The sequence below is a fragment of the Myotis myotis genome, unplaced genomic scaffold (assembly GCF_014108235.1).
Source record: "Myotis myotis isolate mMyoMyo1 unplaced genomic scaffold, mMyoMyo1.p scaffold_m19_p_1, whole genome shotgun sequence".
In the NCBI taxonomy this organism is placed as follows: domain Eukaryota; kingdom Metazoa; phylum Chordata; class Mammalia; order Chiroptera; family Vespertilionidae; genus Myotis; species Myotis myotis.
In genome coordinates, this window is record NW_023416313.1 from 28103572 (window position 1) to 28127463 (window position 23892).

The 23892-nt window shown below is 36.7% G+C and overlaps 1 protein-coding gene across 6 annotated transcripts; it reads left to right on the plus strand.

The window, feature by feature from the left end:
* Positions 1-34: 34 nt before the first annotated feature.
* GUF1 (GUF1 homolog, GTPase) lies at positions 35-22205 on the plus strand. 6 transcript variants are annotated; one of them, XR_004971578.1, is made up of 17 exons: positions 35-250; positions 2879-2990; positions 3139-3287; positions 3554-3634; positions 5005-5082; positions 5296-5379; positions 8632-8696; positions 10703-10906; positions 12480-12619; positions 13729-13852; positions 14612-14744; positions 15588-15731; positions 16835-16968; positions 18056-18157; positions 18985-19132; positions 21177-21213; positions 22029-22130. XR_004971578.1 is itself a non-coding variant. In XM_036332634.1 (17 exons), the coding sequence occupies exons 1-17, from the start codon at positions 65-67 to the stop codon at positions 22164-22166; spliced, it is 2031 nt and encodes a 676-aa protein (XP_036188527.1). In that variant the 5' UTR covers positions 35-64; the 3' UTR covers positions 22167-22203. The 6 variants fall into 6 exon arrangements, 4 of the variants coding, with proteins under 4 accessions (XP_036188527.1, XP_036188543.1, XP_036188537.1 ...); XM_036332634.1 differs by having other exon boundaries at positions 19013-19132; positions 22029-22203; XM_036332654.1 differs by lacking the exon at positions 35-250 and adding an exon at positions 425-952 and having other exon boundaries at positions 19013-19132; positions 22029-22203.
* Positions 22206-23892: the final 1687 nt, after the last annotated feature.

Consider the following 23892-nt stretch of genomic DNA (forward strand, 5'->3'; position numbering starts at 1 on the left):
GCGGCGTCTTGGAGGAAACCGAGCGGCTGGCGATGTTCCTAACGCGCCTCGGGACCTTCCCCTGATGCCTGCGTCGCCCGGGGGGATGCGGATCCTGGCGGGTCGGGGCTGGTGGCGCGGACGCGCGCTCGCGGCGTGGTTCACCTGGGCTCCGGGTCGGGCGCTGCCTTGGCCTCCGGGCGCGCGGACCGGCGGGGCCGCTGGCGACTCCTGGGCTCTGGACAGGCTCTGCAGCTCTGCCGCGCGCAAGGTGACCGCCGCCTCGGTTCTGGCCAGCTCCGTGTGGGAAACCGGGAGGGAGCTTCCCGAGGGTTTGGAGGCGGGAAGGGCTTCCTAGGACTGACGGCCTGTCCACGCGGGTGGCGACCCCGCGAAGGAGGCGGAGCTGGCGCGAGCGCTGCTGTGGTTGCTCAGCTCCCGGCCTCTCGCCGGTGACCTTGGACCAGTCACTTCCCGTGTTGCCTCCTTGATGATGCCGGTAGCTCAGTGTATGGGAGGCGGTGAGCTAGACGCTTGGCATCTCTTACTTTCCTCCTAAAATCCTGCCGAGGAAGCTCAGGCAGCGGTTCTCAACCTGTGGGTCGCGACCCCTTTGGCGGTCGAACGACCCTTTCACAGGGGTCGCCTAAGACCATCCTGCACATCAGATATTCACATTACGATTCATCACAGTAGCAACATTACAGTCATGAAGTAGCAACGAAAATAATTTGATGATTGGGTCACAACCTGAGGAGCTGTGTTTAAAGGGCCAGAAGGTTGAGAACCACTGTCAGCCAGGGGGCTCTCAGTTTCCTTGACGTGCATTAGCCCTGCGACCTGGGCGAGCCCCTAGACCCTCCTGTGGCTGCTGCTGCATCGACGACCTGAGACACGAATAAAAAACGTGGAATGCCCGTTTGTGAGGACCGCGCGAGGGAAGGCAGAGAATTTGTAGTCCGATGCCTAGAATGTAAGCAGTGCGAGGCATGCCCTGGCTTCGGCGGTGTCCTTGTGTTTTACCGCAGCCGGAGCGAAGCTGTGTCCCTCGGGCTCTGTCCTTGTGGTTGGAGATGGGGGGGGGGGGGGGGCGGGGGGAGAAGAATCTGAAAAACGACGCTGTCCGGTAACCGTGGAGAGAGAGCGTTCAGACGGGAAAGTGAAGTGATTGCAAGTTATGAGTAACTGGGGAAAAAAAAATAAGACTTAACATTAGCCAGTTTTCCCCATTTCTAAAATGACTGTGGAATTTATTTTATTTATTGTTTTGAAAATATATTTTATTGATTTTTTACAGAGAGGAAGGGAGAGGGACAGAGAGTTAGAAACATGGATGAGAGAGAAACATCGATCAGCTGCCTCCTGCACATCTCCTACTGGGGATGTGCCGGCAACCCAGGTACACGCCCTTGACCGGAATCGAACCTGGGACCCTTGAGTCCGCAGGCCAACGCGCTATCCACTGAGCCACACCGGTCAGGGCATGACTGGAATTTAAAAGGAATTTGTGCCGCAGTTGAAAGTCCTTAAATATGGCGAGGGCGGGGCATCCTGGCAAATCTAAACAGTCACAAGGTTACTTCTGTTTAGCCCACGCTTGTGGAACAATTTACACCAACCTAAGAACAATGAGGGGAAAAAAGGTATTTAATGTTCAGTTTAAAAACTAAACGAGGATTTGTTTGCCTTATCAGTACAAGACTCGCCAACAATGGAGACAAAATTAATATTAAACTTACTGGTGTGTCTCTTGAACGGCGGGGAAGGGATCATACAGGGCAAACAGATCCGGTGTAGTTTTTTTTTTTTTTTTTTTTGCAGAATTTATTGCAGGCATAGTTGCACCGTTATTCTCTTTTCTTGGAGCATTCATAACAAGGAAACTTAAAGCTCATAAGAACGTTGTATTTCATTGTAATTTCATGGCACTTTTGGGGGAGCTGATTATAAAATAAACTGACATATTTTACTTGGATACCAATTTGTTCAGCAGTTTGTAATGAGTCCTGGTAAAAATTTAAGAAGATGTGCGAACTGAAAGTCGGGAGTTGTATTTTAAAATAGTTTTGAATTTTAAGATAATAAATAGGAGTTCTTTTTGCTGATGTGACCTTTCTCCCTCTTCAGGGAAGTTGCTGAGTAACAAAATTGTATCTAAATTAAACTTTTGAAGATTCTATTAGGAGCACAGATTTTTAAATAGACCTAATTGGTAATTAAATGTGTGATGCAGGCAAAGGATTTGGTTTTTATCCCCCCCCCCCCCCAGCTTTTCTATAACTTTTTTTTTTTTGGCCTCAAAGAAGTTTGTTAGACTCTGTGTTCTTAGCAGTTCATAAGTTCTAGATGTCTTGTGTTCTCCACCTATGAAAATAAATTCAGTTTCTCCTTGACCCTCTAAGTCAGTGGTTCTCAACCTGGGCTGCACATTAGAATCACCTGGGAATCTTTTCAAAATCCTGATTTCTGGGCCTCATCCTCCGGAAATTCTGTTTCTTTGTTCCTAATGTTGTGGCCCCGCCCCATAACAAAGACACAGAATTTCCGGAGGATGAGGCCCAGAAATAAGGATTTTAAAAAGATTCCCAGGTGATTCTAATGTGCAGCCAAAGGTTGAGAACCACTGCTCTAAGTGGTGGAATAACTATTAAGAACTTTTATTTAGTTGCATAGTCACCTTTGATAGTAAAACATGTTTAATAAGTCATAATTCATTGCTTATAATATGAGTTTATATGTGACTTTATTGTTAGGGGAATAAAAAATACAAATAATATAGATGCAATGAGTGAAATTTTTCAAAGAAGAATATTAAAAGAATATTCTTTGAATCACTATACTTGTTTCATATTGTATGAAATTTACACTCATAAATCTAATATTTCTCCCTCCTTTCCAGGAAAAAGTTGACATGTCTAGATTCCCTGTTGAAAATATTAGAAATTTCAGTATCATTGCACATGTGGATCATGGCAAAAGTACTTTAGCTGACAGGCTCCTGGAATTAACAGGTATTTTCATTTCATATTATATAGTTAATTGATGGCAATGAATAATTGATTGTTGCTTTTACCATGCTTTTTAAATTTTGTTTTAATTTTATATACTGTATTGTTTCTTTTTAAGAGTCCATATAAAATTATGAATTTCTATTTATAGGGACAATTGATAAAACAAAGAATAATAAGCAAGTTCTTGATAAATTGCAAGTGGAACGAGAAAGAGGAATCACTGTTAAAGCACAGACAGCATCTCTTTTCTATAATTGTGAAGGAAAACAGTATCTTTTAAATCTCATCGACACACCAGTAAGTTTAATTTTGTCTCCATTGTTAGTGAGTCTTGTATTGATAATGCAAACAAATCCTTGTTTAGTTTTTAAATTGAACATTAAACACCTAGCTTTGTTTTTTGTTTTCTCATTGTTCGTAGGTTAGTATAAATTGTTTCACAAGCGTGGGCTAAACCGAAGTAACCTTTTGTTTACTGTGGAGTCATTAGATTTGCCATAATGCCCCTCCCCCTAAAAAACTGTAGCTAACATTTAGAGGTATCAATATGTTTTGTTTCTCAGGGCCATGTTGATTTTAGTTATGAAGTATCCAGGTCACTGTCTGCTTGCCAGGGTGTTTTACTAGTGGTTGATGCAAATGAGGTAGGTACCTTTAATTTTATATCATGTGACATACTGTTTGGTTGTTTCAAGATGTTTTCCTTAAAATGGGTTTTGGAAATACAATTTTTGTGTTTGAAAAAAATAAGATTTATTGTTTTACTTAACCAAAATCATATGTTTTGGTCCTGTTAATTTGAAGTTTATTACATTAAAGTATTTTTTTGAAATTCATTTGTTCATCTTTTAACATTTTTAAGCCGATCAGAGAAATTGTCTAATTGTAGTTTTTGTTGAAATAAGTCAGTTACATCCTACCAAAAAAAACCCCTCAATTTTTAACAGCTCTTAATCTGAGTGTTCCATATCAGTTTTTAGCAGATGTTGAAAATAAATCTTTACTTTTGAGGTCATTTTGGGTGATTTTAAGGTAATAATATGAGAAGTGTTAAGTTTAAAGAAACATACTAATAACATTACCAACTTCTTTTGTGTTACAAACATACCATATGAACATAGTAACTAAATGACCATATAGGAATTATGATATGCTATGTAAAATAAGCTTTTGCTATACTGTTTATCATAAACTTTTCATTCAAAATCCAGAGGAAAGTCAATCTCTACCTTATATACAAACTACTGGACTTTATAAACTGTATCACGCAGCTGCCCCATAGAATAAAAGCCTAATATGCTAAGCGTCTGGTCATCCAGTCAACCAATCAAAGCGTGATATGCTAATGATATGCTAAGGCTGCTCAGCCGATCGCTCTGACGGGCACTGGCCACAAGGGGGCAAACAGTCGACTGGTCGACCAGCTGCTATCACGTGCACTGACCACTAGGAGGCAGACAGTCAACCTGTCAACCAGTCACTGTGATGTGCACGGACCACCAGGGGGCAGATGCTCTGACCGGGAGGTTAGCTTGCTGCTGGGGTCCGGCCGATCAGGACTGAGCGAGACGAGACGAGATGAGCCGGACACGCCCTGGAGCCCTCCTGCGGTCTCTACCCAGCTGGCCAACCTCCCGCATCCCTCCCTGGCCCCCATCACGCACTGGTGGGGTCCTTTGGCCTGGCCTGCGTGCTCTCGCAATCCAGGACCCCTCGGGGGATGTCAGAGAGCAGGTTTTGGCCCGGACCCCACTGGTGCATGAGGCCTCTAGTACCTATAGTAGGCTTTGATGACTTGAGGGTCTGTGTTTCACCTTTGTGTCTCCAAGCCTAACATAGTCCCCTTTAATAAATGCTTCCTGACCTGAAAGGAATTTCACAGAGAATATCCAGATGCATGGAAGTATAGGTACCATATTTTGTCTTATACCTCTGCTTTTGGTGAAGATGTGGAATGGTCTTGAATTATAAGTTTGTGATAGATGCTAAAAATCCTGTGTCTTGATTTTTCCAGGGTATTCAAGCCCAGACTGTAGCAAACTTCTTTCTTGCCTTTGAAGCACAACTATCGGTAATTCCAGTTATAAACAAGGTAATTACAGTGACACAAAAATGTTATTTATTTCTTTACTTTGTAAACCATGCTTATTAAATTTGTATTGTCTGTGCCTAGATTATTTTAATACTTTTGAAAGAAAAATCATAGTGGGGTCAGTTTGCTTTTAACTATCTCATAGTGCTATTTAGTATAGAATACACTTTATTTGTATTAAATTAAGACATAATGAATTTTTTTTTTTTTAAGATAGATTTGAAGAATGCTGATCCTGAAAGGGTTGTAAAACAAATTGAAAAGGTGTTTGATATTCCAAGTGATGAATGCATTAAGGTAAAATACCTTTATTTCAAGAGTTGGTTATAATTTTGAAAATCTGAGATAATTGGTCTAGGTGAAATTTTAGAGTTTTTGATAGCCCATCATTATATCATGTTTTTATAGTTTTACCAAGTTCTTTTTACTAATATTTCATTTGATCCTTACCAAAAATTCTTATTACATGGTTAGGACAGATAGGAATTCTTGTGATACAAAAGAAAGAACTGGCTCAAAGATTTTAATCACTTTCTTAAGATTACAGATCTAGTTACCTAATATATGCCCATTTTGCCTCTATGGAAATATTTTCTTTGAAGAGCACGTTCAAACTAATTTTAAGGCATTTGTATGTTTTCTTGGAATTGAGAAATAACTTCTTTCTCTATATAAAAGAGCTAGCTATGATAATAATTGTAGGATAGATATTATTTATGTCAAAGTTAATACTATATTTTAAATTTGAATTTTTATTTTTATTTTTTTTATGTACTTTTATTGATTTCAGAGAGGAAGGGAGAGGGAGAGAGAGATAGAAACATAGATGATGAGAGAGATCATTGATCAGCTGCCTCCTGCATGCCCCCTACTGGGGATCGAGCCCTTGACTGGAATCAAACCCAGGACCCTTCAGTCCGCAGGCCAACACTCTGTCCACTGAGCCAAACTGGCTAGGGCTAAATTTGAATTTTTAAATGTACTTTTCAATGCTGTTTTGGGTGTTAAATAGCCACAGCCAAACTGCAGTGTTACGTACTTTGTAGTAAGTATGTCAGTGCAACACTATAACATTTAGCTTCCACTTTTACTGAGTGGTAATGTGAATTTATGAGCGTATGCATTCTGGGACTTCCAGGAAGTGTTAACTACATAGTGACATTTGTGGTCATACATTCACAAGAAACTAGTTAGACCATTTACTTCATTTTTCTCCAGTTATGTTAAGCTACTTTGTTTATAAGCATAGAAAAAGCATATAGTTGGATGCATTCACAGTGGGGGTTTTACCATCTGCTTATAATAGAGAATAGAAGGTGGTTGAACAGTGATTGTAAGTAATAGAGCTTGGAGTCTCAGCTAGGAAATGAGGGAGTGGAGGATTAATGGATAATTTTTAAAAGTAGTCCATTCAATAAATTAGAGGTTGTGATTTTGAAGGATTATTTAAACCTACTAGAACCTAGAGAACTGGTTCTCTTTAGGGTTTAGTTTTGCCCCCCAGGAAGCATTTGGCAATGTCTGAAGGCGTTTTTTGTTGGCGGAAGTGGGGTTGCTGCTGACATCATGTTGATAGATGAGATTTCATGGATGCTGTTAAAACATCCTATGATGCATAGTATATGCTCCCAAACAGATTTAGCCCAAGATGTCTTCATTGCTGAGTTGCAAAACTGATGTACAGGAAATTTGGAAGATAGGAGGTGGTATTCAGGAAATGGATTTTGAAATCAAGATTTCAGAGACAGTCCAATTACTGATAATGGTAAAGGTCATTCATGCACATGTATTTTGAGTCTTTTGCTTTTTCAGTGTGAGAACAATAGTAATAATATGCTTTATAAGTTACCTGCATGCCATCCACATATAGTGTTTATTCTAGCCACCAATAACCTTGAAACTTAGGCAAAATATGAATGATTATTCATCAGATGAAGAACTTGAAGCTCAAAGAAGTATGTATGGGTCAAAGTCCACTGCTCTTTCAACATCATAATCAGAATACTCTTGTAATTTAATCCAAGAGTCATAAAAACACCTAAGTGTACTGAGAGGACATTTGTCAGTATCCTATCTAATAATAGACAAACATGGTACAGTGGGGCCTTGACTTACGAGTGTCCCGACTAACGAGTTTTTTGAGATACGAGCCGTCTCTCGGCCGATTTTTTGCTTTGAGTTGCGAGCTAAAATTCAGGTTACGAGCCAGCTTCAGATACCCCACCGCTAGTTGGTGCAGCAAATGTCACAATGAACGCCACAACATCAGCCCAGCATCACGTGTCTCACTCGTTCACTTTTGATTTGACATACGAGTAATTTGAGTTACGAGCTCCATCACAGAACGAATTAAACTCGTAAGTCAAGGCCCCACTGTAATTGACCGTACCTTCTCTACGCCTCCCATTGGCTAATCAGTGAGATATGCAAATTAACCCAACCAAGATGACGGCCGGCAGCCACGCAGCTGAAGCGAGCAGGAGGCTTGCTTGCTCCAGTGATGGAGGAAGCCAAGGTTCCCCGCCTGCCGCAGCCCGGCTCTGAGCTCTGAAAGCAACAAAGTTTCAATTATAGAAGCTAAACAAACCCCAGATACCTGCTTTCAGCAGTCCGTTGGCCACAGAGCTGGAGCGAGCAGGAGCCCAGCTCTTAGCTCCAGTGACGGCAACAAAGTTTAATTATAGAAGGTAAATAAATCCCAGAATAAAAAGAAAAGAGCAGTTGGGAGCTTCAGTCCCAGCCTGAAAACGGCCGTCAGCCCCTCACCCAGACTGGCCTGGCACCCCATTGGGGACCCCCACCCTAAAGGGGGTGTGACCAGCTGCAAACAGCCATCAGCCCCTCATCCAGGCTGGCCAGGCACCCCAGCGGGACCCCCACCCTGATCCGGGACACCCTTCAGGGCAAACCAGCCAGCCCCCACCCATGCACCAGGCTTCTATCCTATATAGTAAAAGGGTAATATTCAAACTGACCCTAACAGCAGAAAGACTGGGAATGACTGGTCACTATGACATACACACTGACCATCGGGGCAGATGCTCAATGCAGGAGCTGCCCTCTGGTGGTCAGTGTGCTCCCACATGGGGGAGCTCAGCTCAGCCACAAGCATAGCTAACGGCTGCCCGTACAGCGATGGTGGTGGGAGCCTCTCCTGCCTCCTCAGTAGAGCTAAGGATATCCGACTGCAGCTTAAGCCTGCTCCCCACTGGCAAGTGGACATCCCCTGAGGGCTGCCAGAGGGATGTCTGATTGCCAGCTTAGGCCCAATCCCCTGGGGAGCAGGCCTAAGCCAGCAGGTGGTCATCCCCCGAGGTGTCCCAAACTGCAAGAGGGCACAGGCTGGGCTGAGTGACCCCCCAATGCACAAATTTTTGTGCACCGGGCCCCTAGTACTATATATTTGTGCTTCCTTCTACGATGATCTTCAAACAAATTGATAAGTGTTAGAATTCTTTCTTTATTGTGATCATAAAGTTCTGTCATCAGGATAGAAAAAAAGTAGAGTTTAAATTTTAAATGTTTGTGTTTTTACACATATATTTTTAGATTTCTGCTAAACTGGGAACAAATGTTGAAAGTGTTCTTCAGGCAGTCATCGAAAGAATACCCCCGTAAGTCTTTTGCTATTTCTGTACTGTTTATTTTTAATACCACAAAAACCATCTATTTGATCTGTTATTTTAGCTTAGTATATGTGGTAAATATACTCCTGTGGTGAAAGAAAATAAATATTTAAATTTATTTTTAGTAACATATAGAAGGCAAATACAGTATAGAAAAAAGGATGACAGGGATCTGTTCTTAGCAATCATTGTTAAGAAGGAGACTTGAATATATTAACAATTATTGTTCTTTGCTTTAATACTGAACAAATATATGTCATCAGTTTTATAAGTATTTTAAATCAGTCATTTATATAAAACTTGAGGTTAAATTAAAACTACTAGGTGTACCGGTTAATAATGTGGATCTTTTTCAATAGATGGAGTTACACATATGTTTATATATATATGGGATTTGATATGTATGCTATTTTGTTGTATTGACAACAAGCTTCAAAACTTCATATGTCAAATATGCTGAAGGTGTTAACATCATAGATATTTTTACACTTAAAAATGTTGAATTTCGTGCCCCCAAAAAAGAGCATTTGCAGGAAATTATAATACATTACTTTATTTTGAAGAAAAGTGCTGCTGAATATTTCAGGAAGCTTATGGTGAACATGCTCCATCTCAAGATACTGGTTTAAATGCTTTAAAAGTGATGATTTTGATGTGAAAGACAAAGAACATCCAGGTCAACTGAAAAAGGTTGAAGACCAACAATTACAAGCCTTATTGGATGAAGATGCATGTCAAACTCAGAAGCAACTTACAGAAAGATTAAACGTTTCTCAGCAAACAATTTCCGATCATTTACAAGCAATGGGAAAGATTTTAAAGGGAGGAAAATGGGTATCATATCAACTGAACGAAAGACAAATGGAAAACCAAAAAGTCATCAGTAAAATGTTGCTTCAACGGCACTAAAGAACGTCTGTTTTGCATTAAATTGTGACTGGTGATGAGAACCCCAAACGCACAGAATCATGGGTTGATGGTCCACCATCAACATCGATACAAGGCCAAATTGCTTCGGAAAGAAGACAATGCTCTGTGTTTGGTGGGGTCAGGAAGGTGTGGTGTATTATGAGCTTCTAAAACCAGGTGAAACTGTTAATACTGATCGATATCGACAACAAATAATCAACTTGAACCGCTCTTTGATCGTGAAATGACCAGAATGTTCCAGAAGACACAGCAAAGTAATTCTGCTTCATGATTATGCACCATCACACACTTCAAAACCAGTTAAAGACACGTTAAAAGATCTTGGCTGGGAAGTGTTAACCTACCTGTTGTATTAACTAGACCTTGCTCCTTCAGATTCCCACTTGTTCGGATCGATGGCACACGCACTTTGAGCAGCACTTCACAACATACGAAGAAGTGGAAAACTGGGTCTCTGCATGGTTTGCCTCAAAACAAGAAAAGTTCTGCCCTCGTTGATTTGGCTCACTGGATAGAGAGTCGGCCTCAGGACTGAAGAGTCCCGGTTTCGATTCCAGTCAAGGGCATGTACCTTGGTTGCAGGCACATCCCCAGTAGTGGGTGTGCAGGAGGCAGCTGATCGATGCTTCTCTCTCATCGATGTTTCTAACTCTATCCCTCTCCCTTCCTCTCTGTAAAAAATCAATAAAATATATTAAAAACAAAACAAAACAAAACAAAAAACAAGAAAAGTTCTATTGGGACGGTATCCACAAATTACCTGAAAGATGGGGAAATGTGTAGCTAGCGGTGGACATTATTTTGAATAAAGCACTTTTGCTGTTTCTCTTGAAATTATCATGTTTTCTTTGATTACAAAGTCTGCATTATTAACCGTACACCTGGTAATATAAAAGTAGACATTACACCTTATTTTATAGAAAGATCTTATGTTGGCTGTCAGTCATTAACCTTTCTTCAGTACTAGAATAAAGTAAGCATAGTATTTGAGTTAAAAATAGGCACTTTATTATTAAGATTTTAATTTACTATGTCTGTATTTACTTTTTACTTATTTTTAATAGTCCTAAAGTGCATCGCAACAGTCCCCTGAGAGCTTTGGTATTTGACTCAACCTTTGACCAGTATAGGGGTGTGATAGCCAATGTAGCATTATTTGATGGAGTGGTTTCAAAAGGAGATAAAATTGTATCTGCACATACTCAAAAGACATATGAAGTTAATGAAGTAGGAGTTCTGAATCCTAATGAGCAGCCAACTCATAAACTGTAAGTAATACACATTAGTAAATAAGTACAATACACTTATATGTCTATCTCATTCTTTCTCAACTTAATATACTTAGATTGATCCCAATTTGAAGACTCGGAAAAAAAACCAAAACCTGGTTATCTAAAGCACCTATCTAGTGAATGATCTTTTGAAAGGAATCTCATGTGTGAAAGATAATAATCTGATATATTTTTATTCCTTTTGACTAGTCATAACTAATTTTGTGACTCAGTGCAGATAAGGATTCTATATTGATGCATTCGTTGAGACAGCGAAAGACATAGTTCCTTCACCCATATCTATATTCATATCAGGCATCTTTTTGTTGTTGTTAATCCTTAGCTGAGGATATTTTTCCCATTGCTTTTCAGAAAGAGTAGAAGAGAGAGAGGGGGGGAGAGAGAGAGAAATGAGAGAGGGAGAGAGAGAGAGAAACAAACATTGATGTGAGGGAGACACATTAATTGGTTGCCTGCTGCACACCCTGACCAGGGGCAGGGAGCAAACCCCAAACCCAGGTATGTATCCTTGACTGGGAATCAAAACTGAGACCCTTCAGTGCACTGGCTGATGCTCTAATCACTGAACCACACCAGCCAGGGCTTTTGACATTTTATTTTTCATAATTAAATTTTTCAACATAAAAGTAATGAAGAAAATCTCATAATTCTTCTCTTGAGTGTGGAATTCATGATAGAACTTTGATTAACTAGAATTCCTGCATGTGGGGTTAGCAAGGTAGTTGCACTGGAAAAACTGAATTCTGAGTTCGCTTTTAAATATTTAATTCTATCAGTACTCTAGGTCACCTAGTTGGAGCTTTCTATGGTCTTTGTTTCCTTATTTGTATAAAAATTAAGATATTGAACCACGTGACTATATGGATCTCACTTGATAGTTTAAAGTTGTTTGTCTAAAACTAGCACATTTTGTTCATTACATTTTTATTTGAGAGTCATAAAATAGTTTATCTTAATTTTACTCAAGTATTTCTAAAGTCTCTCTCTATTCTACCATATATATTATATACTGATCATTAATTCGGTGTGTTATGTAGATTTGCTTTTTAAAAACAAAACAAACCCCCCAAAATTAAGCTAAAACTCTGAAATCTTTGGATTTGCTCTTTTTCTACAAGAGGAACATCAAATAGATGTCAGATTTGTTGCGAGTTCACTTTTTTCTGCTTGTTTTTTCTTTTTCTTCTTTAAAGCGTATTTGTAAAACACTACACTAATAGTGTTTTAATACTACAAGAAGTCTTTTATGTTTCTGCAACTTATGTTATGTTTCACGGTGTTTACATTATATTTAGCTAGTGTTTAATATGCAAGCAAAAGTAGGCAGAGTCATGAAAAAGGCCCTGAGCTTATTGTTGGTAATGGGGTTTACTGTAAGGCATGGAGTATTCTGCTGATAATCCTTAGAGTTCAGAATTGATATGTAGCACTTAGTTTCCTCATGAGGTTTTGTTTGGAAAGTGATCATTTCCTGGGAAGGTAGAGCTTATTTGAGTATGCACTTGAAACATTAAAGGAGTAAATATTTCCATATAATAATTTTATTTAGATATGCAGGACAGGTGGGCTATCTGATTGCTGGGATGAAAGATGTCACTGAAGCACAAATAGGAGATACATTATATTTACATAAGCAACCAGTGGAGCCCTTGCCTGGGTTTAAATCAGCGAAACCAATGGTATTTGCAGGTGAGGAGATCACAAAGTCAAAGGATGAGGGTCAACTTATTCTGTCAATTGAAATAAAATTTACTAGAAATGCTCATTTTAAATAACAGCTAATTCCAGCATATTCTTTTTGGTTTGTGTGTGTGTGCTATTTACATATTAGCTAATTTCATATGTATAGTAAAACTTTATGTAGGAGATAATTTCCTAAATTTTTTTAGGACTTCTTAAGAAACAAGTTCTCTGATATATGAAAGAGCATAGTAATATGAATTTCCTACTTATTTCCTTAGCAAATCAGGTCATTATATTTGAAATCTTTTTCTAATGAGTTTATTACTGGGTACCTTCCCTTTAGCTGGCCTTTCTTTAATATTGTACTAGTGTAGATATGGCAGAGAATAGTGTCAACTCACATATATATAACTTTGCTACCTTTTATGACTGTGTGGAATTACAGATCTTTGAAATAGGAAGACCTGATTGAAGATCATCAAGTTGCATCCAGCCCTTGTTTTTCTCCCTTAAGGACCTCTCATTGCAAATGATGAACGTTTTTGATCCCCATGGTCAGGCAAAGTCAATCATTTGGCTTTTGAAGGACTTGAGAGTTGAGGACTTGAGTTGTCAGATGAAAGAGAATCTGATAAATCAGTAACTTTGTAGTTTTTGTTAGTGAGTTGAAAAAAGCAAAATTTATCTTTGATTTTAATGGATAATCTGCCATAGAGAATTCAGAATTCAGTGTACTTTTCATTTCTCCTCCTGTTTTTTATCTGTTAATGGAGTCTCATTTGTGGTTGTGGAATGACTTCTACTTTTGTTTCTTGAAATAAGCACAATGTATTTTCCTAGGTTGGTTCTTTTTAGTTTTCCTGACATTTTTGTAAAATCATAAAAACATCACTTTAAGTATGAATCCAGTTATAAATTCATTAAGGCTGTGAAACTTGCAAGATACTTTAAAGTCAGTATAACTTAACATTTATAGTTTTTTTTAGCAAACAAATATTTTGGTGAGTGAAATATAAGTTATTTAAAAGCTGACTAATTGTGATCTTGGAAGCATTGGATATTTATTCCTTTGGCAGCTTTTCACATGTGATAATTAGAAATTCTTATGTCCTCAGGAATGTACCCTGTGGATCAGTCTGAATATAATAACCTGAAGAGTGCTATAGATAAATTGACCTTAAATGATTCCAGTGTGACAGTTCATCGGGATAGTAGCCTTGCCCTAGGTGCTGGCTGGAGGTAAGATTCAACTACATTGTACCGTTCCATGTTTATTGAAAGGTAAAGTTTAAATGGTTTCTTGCTTTGGAACATTTCTGAAAATAAACTCATATTAGTGTAAAGTGAAATGAAACAATATCTGCCTATTTTATGCTGTGGATTCATCTTCTATAGGTAAGTTTTATAGCAATCTATACTAATAAAAGGGTAACATCTTATTAGACCAGACGTCCTTCCAGACAAAGCCACGGTGGCAGGGGCTGAGGCAGAGGCGGTTAGGGGTGATGTGGTTGGCAGGGGAGGGCGGTTGGGGCAATCAAGCTGGCAGGCAGAGGTGGTTAGGGTTGATCAGACAGGCAGGCAGAGTGGTTAGGGGTGATCAGGCAGGCAGGCAGGTGAGCAGTTAGGAATCAGCAGTCCCAGATTGCGAGAGGGATGTCCGACTGCCGGTTTAGGCCCGACCCCTGCAGGCCTAAACTGGCAGTCAGACATCCTCCAAGGTGTCCCGGATTGGAGAAGGTACAGGTCTGAGGGACCCTTCTTACCTCCCGCCCCCCATGCACGAATTTCGTGCACTTGGCCTCTAGTTTTAAATAGAATACCAATGGAAAGCTGGAATCTTACTTAATGAAATTATACTAACATGTAATTATGATGTGAATCGCTTGAATGACTCTTATGATACCACCCCTTCCCCACAAAGTAACAATATATTCATCAAAGAAAATAGAGCCTATGAGACATAAACATTTTGGAGTTTGTTTTTTTTCTTCCCAGATTGGGGTTTCTTGGACTTTTGCATATGGAAGTTTTCAACCAGCGACTAGAGCAAGAATATAATGCTTCTGTTATTTTGACAACTCCTACTGTTCCATATAAAGCTGTTCTTTCATCAGCAAAATTGATAAAGGTACTGTTGTGAATCGGATAAAAGGGAAAACTAAATGTGTGTATATGCATATGCGTGTATGCAGAATGCAAGAGACACTTTGTACACCATTAGCAGACTAGCTATTAAAACTAAATATTTCTTGATTAATAGTAATAAAAATTAAATTATCTTATGGTTAATGATGGAGAACCTACGTGAGAAATAATTTATGGAATCTTTTACTTGGTAAAATAACCACATTATCAATACTGATCTGTTAGTGAATTGGGAATGAAAATATTGTTCTAAATCCAGTGCAAGATGATGAATATATTTTTGGTCATAAGTAATTTTATTACAAATGAAGCATTCATTCTTACCTGGTGTAAGAATGAATTAATCTTATTACAAATGAAGCATTCATTCTTACCTGGTGTAGGAAATTTTAGATTTTAAGTTAATGATAGGGATAATACTGTATTCTATCTAAGGGGCAATCTGTTTATTTTAAAGAAATACTAGCTTTGACAACTTTTAAGTATTTTCCAACAAAATTTAACTGAGGAAACTGATTATAATGCTTTGGAAGGGGTAGAACAAAATGTATTCTTACATCATACTTTTTAAAATTGTACATAAAATTGTGTTTAATAAATGTGAATCACCAGAATATACAGCTTAATAATATTAAATGATTACAATTGGAGGACTTTTAAATCTAAAACACATTAAGATAATATTCTACTCTTTAGGGATTCCATTGTTTTTATTAATTCCAACAAATTCAATAGCAAAATAAATTCTAGCATACTTTAAATTAAAACATGGTTATTGTTTATTCAGATTTCATTTTAATTATTGGTGATATTTCTTTATTTTTAGGAATACAGAGAAAAGGAAATTACAATAATCAATCCTGCACAGTTCCCTGATAAATCAAAAGTAACAGAATATTTGGAGCCAGTTGTTTTGGGCACCATTATAACACCAGTTGAATTTACTGGAAAAATAATGATGCTTTGCCAGGTATAAATGTAATACAGTTTAATATAAAAGTAAATTTTTGTCCTCTTTAGCAGTTTTGAAAGATTTCTCTCTGTGGAGCACATTGAATTTTATAATAAATTTTCATACATAAATAGAGATATCAATATTTATCTAGATACATGTGGATATAGGTACATACGTAATTTAAAATTCATTTTGAGCCTGGTCCAGTAGCTCAGTTGGTTGAAGCATTATCCCATACACCAAAAGATTTTGGGTTTGATCCTGGGTCAGGGCACATACCAGGTTGCTAGTTTGATTCCTGGTCGGGGTGCCTCCAGGAGGCACTTGATAGATGTTTTTCTCTCTCTCTTGCTGTCTCTTCCTCTCTCTTTCTTCTCTCTGAAAATCAGTTAAAAAACATATCCTCAGGTGAGGATTTAAAAACATTTTTTATTTTAAATGAGCCCAAAGAAAAGAAATTTGATGCTTATTTGTCCTGAGTAGATAAAAGTATAATTTCTTTTAGACTTGTTGAGTATTTGATATTGATTATAGTTTGAAATGTAATGGTAATAGTTGACAGACCTTTAATTGGACGGTATTTTCCATTTTGCTTTAGTCCTCGCCACATTGCAATAAATGATTTATACCAAAAACTGGATATAATCATGGTCCTCAAAAAATACCTATTTGAAATACTCTGACATGTATTAGAAAAAACTCTAAAATGATGAATAGTGGACTGAAATTTTAATTGTTATCACAAACTATATTATAACTTTGGTCAGTCACTTAATTTCCCTCGTCTAGGTTTCTTTATTTATAAAATAAGAAATTAGAACTTCATTTGTAGCTACATTTGACTTATTGTTAAATTAAGTACTGCATGATTAAAAAAGATAAAATTGTTAAATACAAAGACTAAAAGCTTTGGTGTATATTATAATTGAAATACAAAATGATTCTCTATATTATAAATATTGCTTGCAAGTTTTTACGAGGCATTAAAGAAATATTCCTTCATTTTGTCCAGTCATCAGCATTAAGGAAATATTTTCATTGGTAATTGGCATCTGTCTGTATTTCAAATCATCATTCAAATAGGCGATCATTAAACACATTTTTTTCTGCCCTTTTAGGCTCGAAGAGCAGTTCAGAAGAATATGGTGTTTATTGATCAAAACAGAGTTATGCTTAAATATCTCTTACCTTTGAATGAAATTGTGGTGGATTTTTATGATTCTTTGAAATCCTTGTCTTCTGGATATGCTAGGTAAAAATTTAATGGGCAATTCAGGTACTTAAACAGTTGTGTGTGTTTTAAATATTGACCAGCAAGAGTATCTTATTACTCTTCGTATTTTGCCTACCACTTAACATGGAATCTTTCGTACAGTAAATGCTTAATGATGTTTGTTGAAGAAAGAAAGGATTTTAGGAACACTTTAGGCAATAATCTGGTTTTAGAGAGTATTAATATCAATCACCCTGCAACCGTCATGGTTTAGAAACCAAACATTTGCAGCTGTAGGTACCAGCTTCTTTTAAAATTATGACAATAGAAATATATATGTTCTTGTCCATTTGGAAAGACATGTAGGCATAATTGAGATGTTTTTTCATTAGACTGCTGTTTTATAAGTTAAACCTGTGTTTTGATTAGCATGTAAGCTTTGACCATATTATTAATATTAATATTTGACACTAAGTGCTTATATGTGATAGACTCTGTTGTAACACTTTTTAGTTACAGTTTAAGTGCTTTACATGTATTAACTCATTTCATCCTCACAAAAGCCCTGTGAAGGTTCAAACTGAAATCTATAAGTCTCATTTATTAATGGCTCTCTGTCAGTGCCACAGCATTTAGTTAAGGGGAAATAGAAAACTACACAGAAAATCTTATGAATCTGAGAAGGATCCATTAATATATACTGTTTACAGCCAGCCAGTTGCTGGGAGGGAACATTGGAAAGAAGGTGACATTTGCCTTCAGTGATTCATTTTCCTAGCCTGGCTTACTAGTTTCTTTTCCTTCCCCCTTTAGAGCATGCTCCCCTGCCTTGACCCTCATCTCACAGAGTAAACAGGTGATGAAGTCTGGCCCTGTCTGGGTAGCTCAGTTGATTGGAGTATCATCTGGATACTCCAAGGTTGTGGGTTCCATCCCTGGTCAGGGCACTGTAAAAAAAAAAAGATGAGATTTGTTCCTTACTGTGATCATTTAGATTCATTAATCTGGAATGTATAGGTAACATTTTGATGGAAAGTTAAATCTTTGGGGGGAGGTATGGTAGAAAAAAAGATGTTTTGAAAAGAAAAAGAATGTAATCTATTACTTGAACATTTTTCCTTGTTAGTTTTGATTACGAAGATGCAGGCTACCAGACTGCAGAACTTGTAAAAATGGATATTCTACTGAATGGAAATATTGTAGAGGAGCTGGTAACTATTGTACACAAGTAAGTAGAATAGAAACTAATCATGAAATGTGAAAGTAACCACTGTTGACATATTTTTATTTAGTTATTGGTTGCTCTATTTGACAGCTACATTTTGTAAATTTAAAAGTAATTTCCCTGTACTAGTTTTTGTTTCCATTCTTTTTCCACGCTTCTCTTTTCAAATTGTTAAAATATAAAAGAAGACTAGAGTTATGATAATCCAAAAGATTAGTGTCCTGGGAAGAAATGTTTCCATTACCATGTAAGATGAAGTAAAAGAAATTTTTTTTGAATTTTATGATAGGTGTAGAATTGAGAATAAAAAGTTTTTCTCTTTCTAAGAAATTTATAACAATGAAAAATGAAATACCCCAGATGTTCAAGAAGTAGTGGATTGATTAAAATAAATCATGGAGCACTCATATAATCTCTGCTTTAAGTCATTAAGACTAAACTGTAAATTACTATTTAGTGACATGAAAATGCCTATTAAGTAAAGTGGTAGAACAAACTATAATCTGAACTGTAAAAATCAAATCTGTAGAAAAATGACTAGAAGGGCATATGTTTAACACAAACATTCCAATATGTTTAACAGTGGTTTTGTATGGGTGAAGGGAAGGGCATTAAGAATGGTTTTTATTCTCTCATGTATGTTTTTTATATTTTCTGTAATCATGTTATTTTTGCAATAATCACAGAGTAAGTGATAATTTGTGTTTATGATAAATGATTTCCATTTGAACCTCTTTAAGGAATCACCTTTACATTGATTGATTATGCATATGAACTAGAACATTACTTAAACATTCTTTTTTTTTTTTTACTTAAACATTCTTACTTAGTATAAGTAAACAATTTTCTCTGATTCAGAGACAAGGCACAAACTGTTGGCAAAGCCATATGTGAACGTCTGAAGGATTCTCTTCCTAGGCAGCTGTTTGAAATAGCAATCCAAGCTGCTATTGGAAGTAAAATCATTGCAAGAGAAACGTGAGTTGAATTCATTTTTGTTACTGGTGGGTTTTAGAAATGATATACCCAGAAAATGAAATGTTGAAAAATTTAACTTTACATTGGCCCAAGCCAGTGATTTTCAACCGGAGTGCTGCAAGACTTTTTAAAACATGGAAGCCTTGCTGTCATGGCTCAGTGGTTGAGCGTTGACCTATGAATCAGGAGGTCAAGGTTCCATTCCCTGGCCGGGCACATTCCTGGGTTGCAGGCTTCATCCCCAATGTGGGGCGTGTAGGAGGCAGCTGATCAATGATTCTCTCTAATCATTAATATTTCTGTCTCTCTCTCCCTCTCCCTTCCTCTCTGAAATCAATAAAAACATATTAAACAAAAGAAAAAATGTAATACGTAACTATTTAGTCAGGGGCACTGACCTCTTTTCCCTTAAGATTGTCAAATAAAAAATGGATAACAGCCAACACAACAATAGCCATCTGGTGTAAGTGAATCAAAAGTAAACCTTTTTTTGTGTGTGTGAGATGGGCAAAAAATTCATTTTTTGGTGTGCTGCAGAATTTTAGTGATTAGTTTATGTGTGCCATGAGATGAAAAAGGTTGAAAATCACTGGCCTAAGCTTTATTAGTACTTATAGAAACATTAATGTCTTAATTCCACTAATTTAAGTGATTGTTACTTTTAATTATATAACACTTTGGGGTGATATTATTCACATGTATTAATAAAATATATATGGGTTGGAGGAATTGCTTAATTTTTACTTATTTTACTGAATGATTATTGAGTTTCCTGGGTAGTTTTATGGTTTTATCCCTTCAAGTAGATTATAAACTAGTAAGAACTGAAACTAAAAAGGTTTTGGAGATATTCTTCCAAAAGACAAAACTAAGTTATGATTTTTACTAGAAGCATTCCTCGGAGCTAAACAGGTTGTAAATCAGAGAGGTGAGAGAGGAATGCTAATCTCATGTTAAGCTTTTGCATTCTATAATACAGACTTCACATGTGATACCGGAGACATGGAAGATAGGCTAATTTGTATAGGAAATTGGTCTTTTTCACTGTACATGATGTATAAATCAGAGCATTGAAGAAGCTGCTCTGCTAGTAACAAAAAGTACAGAAAATATCGTGCAGCGATTCCCTATTTGTTCCCCCCTTGATTGAATAATTCTGGGAAATCAGAATTATCTCCTTACGTGGAAATCCCTATTCAATTCTTGTTTAACCCAAACCTAATGTATTAGTGGTGGTGAAATACAACCATGATTTTTAGATAGTCTTGGAAACAAAGTTTTGCAGTGAATTTAGTTTTCTAACACCATTTTTCTTTAGAGTTGGTTATTCTATGTTTCGTGAATACCTAGAAGTTAGATAGAAAGGAGTTGACAACCTGGGAATATCCTAAAAAGTGCAAATTAGATAGTTATCAAGCATAAGGATGCTGAGGTAGACAATAAAGAAAATACAGATTTTTATGTTTTATGAAATACATAAAAATGGAGCTATTTTCCAATTTCTTACTCTCCAAAATTCTCAGCAACATTACAGAAATGATTAGTTTGTAACTGCTTGGATGGATATATTAAAATTTAGTTCATCCTAATGTGGTAAACAAATATATTGTTCTTTATATTCCTAGTCACTGTTGACTCACATTAGGTGAAATTAGTAATGAAATAATAACCATTTGTAATTAATTTTTTTGAAAGTAGAAGTGGTAGTGTTTTTAGGTTGAGTGAGAAATGACCTTATATAATTCTTATAATTAAGGTCATACCATGCTTGAATTTGGCTTCATCAATGCTACCCACAGTCTTGACCTTTTTTATTCTTAATAAAATATATGTTGGTACTTACGTTGAATTCATTTTCTATTTTATCTTAAATATATGAAACTAAAACAAGAGTATTTGAGCTATCTAGTTATTTACTTATGGCAGTTTTACATAGGTCTGACCTGATCATTTAAATCTTTAATAAAGAGGAGACTTTGAGAATAAAGTACTTTTAAATAGTATAATGAAGTTATGTACTTATACAACATTTTCTCTTTTACAGTGTGAAAGCCTATAGGAAAAATGTTTTGGCAAAATGTGTACGTACCTACCTGTATTCTGCTTTGTAATAATAGTTCTGCTTTGAGTTTAAAATTAAGGGGGTATACATATATTGGTTTCCATTGTTGGTTTTTAAAATACCCTTTTATTTCATCTCCAAGTTGTTTTTTAAAATTGGTAAATTTCAGCTTTACTATGATTGCATATTCATTTTGATTGTGTTCTTAAATATTTTTTATCTTATAAAAATTTCCTTATGTAGAACATTATCTGAGAAAGTATTTTATAACATGTTTGTTGATCTAATTTTATAAGGAAAGATTTTGAAGAAAATGTCTAAATAGTGGGAAGAGTATGGGATTGAAATCCACTCTCCATTGTTTTGCCAAGTTTGCTGCCTCATCTATTTAAAAAAGTATTCTTAGCTCAGTTATTATGAGAATCAAATGATAAATACTATTTCTAAACCCTTTGCATAGGGATTGGTACGTTTATGCCTATGTAAGTTTCTATATTAGGCTACAGCAATATATAATAATCCAAAATTTCAAGCCTTGAATCAGTAAGGAGATTGATAGTTCTTCCTTGACATGGGTAATGTAGTACTGGGTGTCCTTGGGGATCTTCATCTCCATCCAAAAATAAATAAAGCCTTAATCATTCCTAAAGGCAGTAAAATTGGGGTCTGCTAGGAAGAGGACTAGAGAGGTGTCTTTACAGATGTCTTCCTCATGGACTCATGGATAATAATTGTAAGGTTGTTGTAAGGATGTTGTATTGTTGTATTGATGTAATTATATGATTATTTTTCTGTGGAGTGATCTGGACTTCCAATTTTTAAAATATTTTTCAGTATGGTGGTGACATTACCCGGAAAATGAAGCTTTTAAAGAGACAAGCAGAAGGAAAGAAAAAACTGAGGAAGATTGGCAACATAGAAGTTCCTAAAGATGCTTTCATAAAAGTTCTGAAGACACAAACTGATAAATAATTGGTGTGAAAATATAAGGAATTTTTTTTAATTAAAAGTTGTGTGTCCTTTAGTATTTCTTGTAAGTTTGTAATATGTTGACAACAGAATGAAAATTATAAAATTTGCTTGTTACTTTTAGGGTTTTCAGATATAACCATTTGGCTTTTCTTTGAAGGGTACTGGTAAGTTAATAAGAGCTTGGACTCTGAAGGCATATCGTCTGGTTTCAAATTTCTGTTCCACCACTTACTAGCAAGGTAAATTACTTACCTCTCTTAGTCTGTTTACTCTTTAGTAAGATCAGGTTAAACTATACTTACCTCTGTAGGTTGTTAAATGAGATAATATGGTGGAAATACTCACAAGAGTGCATGGCACATAGTAAGTGCTCAGTGAATCGTACCTATTTTGTTTTCATGCACACTTTTTCTGACACTAAGAAGGCCCCATACTTAAAAGGCGAAAGATTTATGCGATCTGAAGAGAAACCAGAATATAAGGCCCCATACTTAAAAATCGATCTAATTCAAGACCATGGAGGAAATATTTTCAAAATCACCAAAAGTATCAATTTGTTGTTAGCTGTATAAATTCAGGTGGTATATATGAGTCAGTTATTAAGTAAAGTCACATAACATACTATCTAGATGTACTCTAGTTTTTGATAAAATTTTTGACACTGGATGGTTTATGTACAGGGTGAGGCAAAAGAAGGTTTACAGTTTTTATGGAAAATAATACCATAATTATAAATAACTAGAGGCCCGATGCATAAAATTCATGCAAGAGTAGGCCTTCCTTCCCCTGGCTGCCGGCAACCGCTTCCCTCTGGCACCCCTGGGACCCAGACTTCCCTCGCAGCCCTGGCTTTGTCCAGAAGGTCATCCAAAGGATGTCTGGTCTAATTAGCATATTATGCTTTTATTATAGATAACAATAAACTATTTCACGTAATCACAACTGTAAACCTATTTTTGCCCCACACTGTATACATCTAAGTTAAAATAAGGGTAGGGCTGTCTTATTTTTGATCATTGAAATGAAGTTGTGCAAAGTCATAGGGGTTTGGTAGCAGCAGCTGTTATTAATGGCAGTTTAATAATTATTGTCTAGATTTCATAATTGAGACTGAGCTTTATTGCTTAGTAGTAACTTACTTGAGGTCACACAGGCGGTAAATGGCCATCTTACTTCAAAGCATGTTTCTTGACTACCATGTTTACTCAGTCAATGAGCAAACCAGAGGGCAGATTATATTACTGTAGGTAAAATACAGTCGGACCCTTTAACAATGCAAGGGTTAGAGGCACTGATCACCTGCAGTCAAAAATCCATGCTTAATTTAAATTGGCTCTCTGTATATGCAGGTTCCAATGCGTTTAACTGGGAGGGTCAGTTGAACTGCACAGGCTAATTGAAAAGAATCTGCTTATAAATGAACCTACCCAGTTCAAACCCAGGTTAAGAGTCACATGTAATTTAGCTATTGATTTTGTCCTCTTCCTTGACTGAATTGGATGAGGTAAATATCTTTGAGGGATAAGACTATCAATTTATACCATGGTTATTACATGATAATTTTAAGGTAGTGGGGATTTACTTAAAATTGTATATAAGGGTTAAAATAACTTGTGATTTAGTCCTAGTTAAATTAGCTCAGATATCTCGCCTCTCCTTTCTAGCTCTAATAAAGTAGGTGAAATATGAGACACATGACAACAGTATTTTGGAAATGGCACTATAT

Excerpts from the sequence above, each read along its gene's own strand:
- GUF1 (XM_036332634.1), top strand. The coding sequence starts at position 65 with ATGCCTGCGTCGCCCGGGGGGATGCGGATCCTGGCGGGTCGGGGCTGG. Across the intron at positions 5,083-5,295 it reads TAATTCCAGTTATAAACAAG|ATAGATTTGAAGAATGCTGA; the intron begins GTAATTACAGTG and ends TTTTTTTTTAAG. Across the intron at positions 13,853-14,611 it reads GCCCTAGGTGCTGGCTGGAG|ATTGGGGTTTCTTGGACTTT; the intron begins GTAAGATTCAAC and ends TTTTCTTCCCAG.